Below are 5000 nucleotides of genomic sequence, written 5' to 3' on the forward strand. Positions count from 1 at the left end.
TGATGTAATGACTTCTTCTATACTGATGTATTTTCACCAAAATGTAACAGATTTGTTATAGATGACAAATTCAGTTGTGAGTGTGCAAACTTTCAATTACAATGATAGTTTTTATAACACTGTGTGGAAATATTCCCCAAACATGAATGTTTTACTTCTACACAACACTGGAAACAGATATCGCTGTTAAAATAAATAATAATAATAATAATAATAATAATAATAATAATAATAATAATAATAATAATAATAATAATAATAATCATAAACAAAAAAATAAAGAAACAAACAAATAAATAAAATGGTAGACAGGCCCTAAAAGACTACACCCTCATTAAACCTACCTTCGCCTGGGGTCACGTGGAGACCTGGGCCGGGATGGAGAGCCACCAATCTTCCGTGGAGGAATGGCAGCTGGATCCCTGGGGTCCCTAGGATCCCTAGGGTCACGGGGACGAGAAGAAGCCCGGCTCTCCCTGCCCTTCTCATCCCCACTTGCTTCCCCTACATCACTGTAGCCCAACTCATCGCGGTAGAGCTCCTTGAAGCCGGTGTGTGCCCATCTGTTGCCATTGAAGAAGTGATGTTGGACAACTGAGAACTATAAACTAAAAGATGAGGGTAACTGGTTCATTTACCCATTCAATGGAAAGACAATAGCGATGCTAGTACTCTGCTCCTTACCTGTTTGGTTGTGAAGCTTCTGCATCAAGCAATTTCTTGGTCCAGAAAGTGTCCTTGGTGCGGGTGGAAGCCTCGCGACGCGCACGCACAACGACTTGTTCAATGGGACCTCGATCTATCCCACCACCACCAACCCCACAATCTTGAAAGATTAAAAGTTTAACATCTACGTCTTGGCCTATGCTTGTGTTAAAACTTGCTTAATGATATCACAACCAAATTGCTATGAAAAAAAAAAAGGCTCTGTTTTCTATACAATGCCTTTTATTTTCTTTCAACTGCAGTTCTAATAAAAATGGGCAGAAAAAAATAATAAATTGGAACAGTATCATAAAAACAAGCCTTTAATACAATAGTGTTCCTGTAATATTTCTGTCTTCCATGGCCAAACTTTCTATCAGTTTCCACAAGACCATTTTTTTTTACTATTCATTTTACTAACTGTCAGCATACTTCTTTTTATAAGTTGAAACTCTACATAAAAGTCAAAGTACTAAATTCTTTTTGTGCAATTTCTATAATTTTTGGTATTACATATAGTTAACCATCTCATAAGCTCTATATGAACAATCCAGGCACTAAGTTGGTAGATATAAAATCCTAATACAATATGTTATATTTAAAAAAAGATACATATACAGGCATACATGCTTAAATATAAGTATTAATACTTGGGTAATCCATACCTTCTTTTGGGTCTCTGAGGAGTCTCTCTGCACGTGGTGGCCTGTAGTCATCCATTCTCATCCGCATGGATGCGATAGGCTGCTTATTACCTCCTGACATGGGAGGACCCCCACCACTGCCTCCTCCACCACCTCCTCCTCCTCCTCCACCACCACCACCACCTCCCCCCCCACCTCCTCCACCTCCTCCCCTTGCCCTGCGGCGCCTACGGCCCTTCCTCCTCCTCCCGCTGCCCCCTCCACCTCCCCCACCTCCGCCAGCAACGCCATTTCCACTTCCGCCTGGCCTGGGGGGTGGGCTGCGAGGCCCGCGCTTGGACCCTCCGCGATCTCCACTTCGTCTCTGTAGAGAATAAGAGCTCCAGTAATGCCAGCAGTTACAGGAGTTCAGGATACATTCTAGAACATATCCTAAAACCATTTTTTGTTATCCTTTATAGTCTGAAAAATAATAATAATAATAAAAAAGTGTGGAGCTAGTGAGATACCTTTATTCTAATATACTAATCAGGGACATTCTGAACAATGCACAAAAAAGAAATGCATTTAAAAATTGTTTTGTCCCTCTCAGTGAATTTATCATTCTTACAAGGGATAAATATTTGCTCATAAATTTTTACAGGGATAACTTTCTGACCTTTATTGTCATCATAATTAATGAAAAGTCAATGAGTAAAAAAAAAAAAAAATAAGTGGGAAGTAGTAATTAAAAGTCAATATATCTGTTAGGATATAATTGTGAGCAGCTTTAGAGTATGAAAATAATAAAAGTCAATAAAATTAACATGTATGAAAAGGGGTTCAATTACAAAATGATCAAAAAACAATATAAAAAAAGAAAAGCACTAACCACCTCTCTCCTTTATCCATACTCACCACACCAAAAATTTGAGTACATAGAGCATAAAGTATTTAATGCCTTGTCAGTGTACTCAGCAAGTGGCCATGGTAATATGACCTTGCCAGTGGACCCTGTGTGGACCACAGCATATACTGCATGGCCTCTTGGACTTCCAACACAAGGCCATGAGGGCAACAACCTTAGCCATATTGGTAAGCTCAGGTGCAGGTTAGTGCCTTGAGACCTGCACACTGAGGGGCTATTAATCAGCAGGTTGCAGCCTCCAGCTGTGTTCCCATGGTCAACTTGTGACCGGGACCAGGCTATGCGTTTCCTCGCATTTGTTCCTTCTTCTCTCTCTCATTATGCATTGGAGATTTGCTTTGTCAGTGTTCACCGCATCAACTTTTATCACACTCATAGTCATGTACTTCTTTCTGAGAAATGAAAGAGTCGGTCTGAGTTCAGCACTGTCCCTTTTGCGCAAAATTTATAATGAGCCGAGTTTTCCATGAGGATTTGAGTCATTACTACTTTACATCACTTTCCCTAGACTGAAAGTTGCATTTAAGCCCAATTGACTAGATTCCCATTCAATGCCTCCTCCCAGTTTAAAAAATCATATCTCTATTATAACATCAAATCCACTTCTGGTTTCACTCTGCACATTACCCTTAGCAAAAGTTCCATGAAACATAATTTTCAGGTTCCACTGCCACAGGGAATTTTGGGTTCATTATGCACGCCTTGTTTCGTAATGCGATTTTGAGTAAAAGAACGCTTCTTCCTTTGCGAACCATCACACTATTCAAACTATAACATCACATGCACTAACATGGTTGCTGATGTTATCTGAACTTTTTTTTTTTTTTTTTTTTTTGCACTTGTCTCCTTGACACACGCACAAACCACCGCTCGGAAGAATTTGAAGTCAGTATAATAAATGATATCACATCAAAGTTCCAAACGTATTTACTTCCACACAAATTTGAACATTTCAAGTCCAGTTCTTGCATTTTTTACTAGTTCAAATCATACCGTAAAGTCTTGTCAAAATCTCCACCGTAAAAGCGAAGTCCTTCACACTAAGTAACAATGGCTCAATCATCAAAGTTCCATATGTTCACCACTCTCAATAAGTCTTATCCCGACGCGCAAGGTGCGAAATTAGTGTCCGAGAAAAAACGCTTACAACCATAAAATGTCTTTTTTTTTTTTTTTAAACCACTTTATTGCCAATGTCTCTGGAAGTCACTGCTTGCATCCTGGTGTTAACCCGACCGCAATATCTTTGGAGGTACGACGAACGATCCAGGATTTGTGAGGTTCCGTTAGGAAAGTTTAAAAAGGACCTTGAGCTGAAAGAGGTCCAGCCACATTTCACAGTCATAGCTTATAGATTAAAATCCTCTCTGACAGCCAGAAGTGGGCAAGCGATGAGACCTACGCCTTGCAATCATACTGTCTCTGCATTCAGACTTGTCAGGCCACTTTAGGGTTTTAACAAATGATCCTAAATTACATTAAAACCTTCCTGTGCTATCCTCAAAAGTTCTATCCCTGCTACAAAAAACTTAAAAAAAAAAAAATTAAAAAAAAATAAAAAGTAAACCTCACAGAAAAGCTAACCTATCTTTTATCTGAAGGAAAAACAAAAAGAAAAGAAAAAAAAAGATAACCTTAAATTATGCTATTCTAACATCCTCCTGGAAAATGCCTAAAAAAGAACAATCACTAGCTAACAGGGAAAAAAAAAAAAAAAAAAAATTACAACAAGAAATGGCCTCACAAATCTTCATGAAATTTACAGCTTTGGTCTCTTTTGATTAAGTGAAAACGCGAGTGCTCTGGCTGTATAGTTCTTACCCGTGGTGAGGCTGGGCGGCGCACAGGAGATCTCCTTCGAGGAGATTTAGGCCTCGGAGACCTAGGCCTAGGGGATCGTGGCCTGGGTGACCTAGGCCTTGGAGACCTCGGCCGTGGAGATCGGCGGGTTGGTGAGCGTACCATTTTCACCCAACCCTATCCCCACTCTTACCCTGGAAAAATTGTTGATATATAGTTAGTTATAGTTCAATCCTACTGGTCTCCAGAACGTGAGAACCAAGATAAATAGGAAATAAAAATAAATAAATAAATAAATAAAAATTTAAAAAGCTGTATTACAGTAACATTAAACTTTTGTTACAGCAAAAGAATTATCAGAAGGGTGAGAAGAAAATGTAGGAAAATGAAGGAAAAAACAAAGAAGCAGAAAAAGGAGAAGGACGAAGTACATAATTGAAGAAAAGGAGACGGAACAGAGAGAGGAACAAAACAGGGTCGATACGGCAAAAGAGAGCGAGTTCAAGGAAGAAGAAGTATCTAAATTGGAGAAAGAGCCTGGAGAAAGAGTGAGGCTAAAGACGAAAAAGAGGAGAACGAGACTTTTTCAAACAAACACGATAAATATTACATCTAATCAAGTAGTGACGTGAATATTAGTATCTGCTGATGCAAAACTGAATACTGGTTCTCATTAATACATATTTTTAAGAGGAATTATGAACTTTTGTATACAGAAAGGTGATGTAGCTCCTTGTACAGTTGGTATCTCAGATTTGCCAAAGGTCGTATCTTATATGATGAAGAAAGCGTAAAAAAGTAAAACTCCAATCGAAGGGTTGGTCACTGATGATTGGACCCAGTTTCATGTGAACAAACACATGAACGAACCCCCATTTTAAATGCACAAATATATCACTGTATGAAGCAATAGCCTACCTAACCTAGCAGCTTTGCCCCTGGAT

The 5000-nt window shown here is 39.0% G+C and overlaps 1 protein-coding gene across 5 annotated transcripts in view; it reads right to left on the bottom strand.

Annotated features, from left to right (window-relative positions):
- LOC125031441 (serine/arginine repetitive matrix protein 1-like) overlaps positions 1 to 5000 on the bottom strand; it is a 15828-nt gene that overhangs the window by 8356 nt on the left and 2472 nt on the right. For 2 of the 5 annotated variants that reach the window (XR_007115490.1, XM_047622178.1), the window contains exons 2-5: positions 4078 to 4250; positions 1371 to 1713; positions 685 to 826; positions 345 to 563 (exon numbers count right to left, since the gene is read on the bottom strand). Coding sequence is in view for 4 of the 5 variants with exons in the window: in XM_047622178.1 (XP_047478134.1) it covers positions 345 to 563; positions 685 to 826; positions 1371 to 1713; positions 4078 to 4221 (848 nt within the window). In the remaining variant the exon portion in view is untranslated. The remainder of the gene's footprint in view (positions 1 to 344; positions 564 to 684; positions 827 to 1370; positions 1714 to 4077; positions 4251 to 5000) is intronic. The other 3 variants (XM_047622179.1, XM_047622181.1, XM_047622180.1) reach the window with 3 other exon arrangements.

This window comes from Penaeus chinensis, chromosome 13, assembly GCF_019202785.1.
Source record: "Penaeus chinensis breed Huanghai No. 1 chromosome 13, ASM1920278v2, whole genome shotgun sequence".
NCBI classification, from domain to species: Eukaryota; Metazoa; Arthropoda; class Malacostraca; order Decapoda; family Penaeidae; genus Penaeus; species Penaeus chinensis.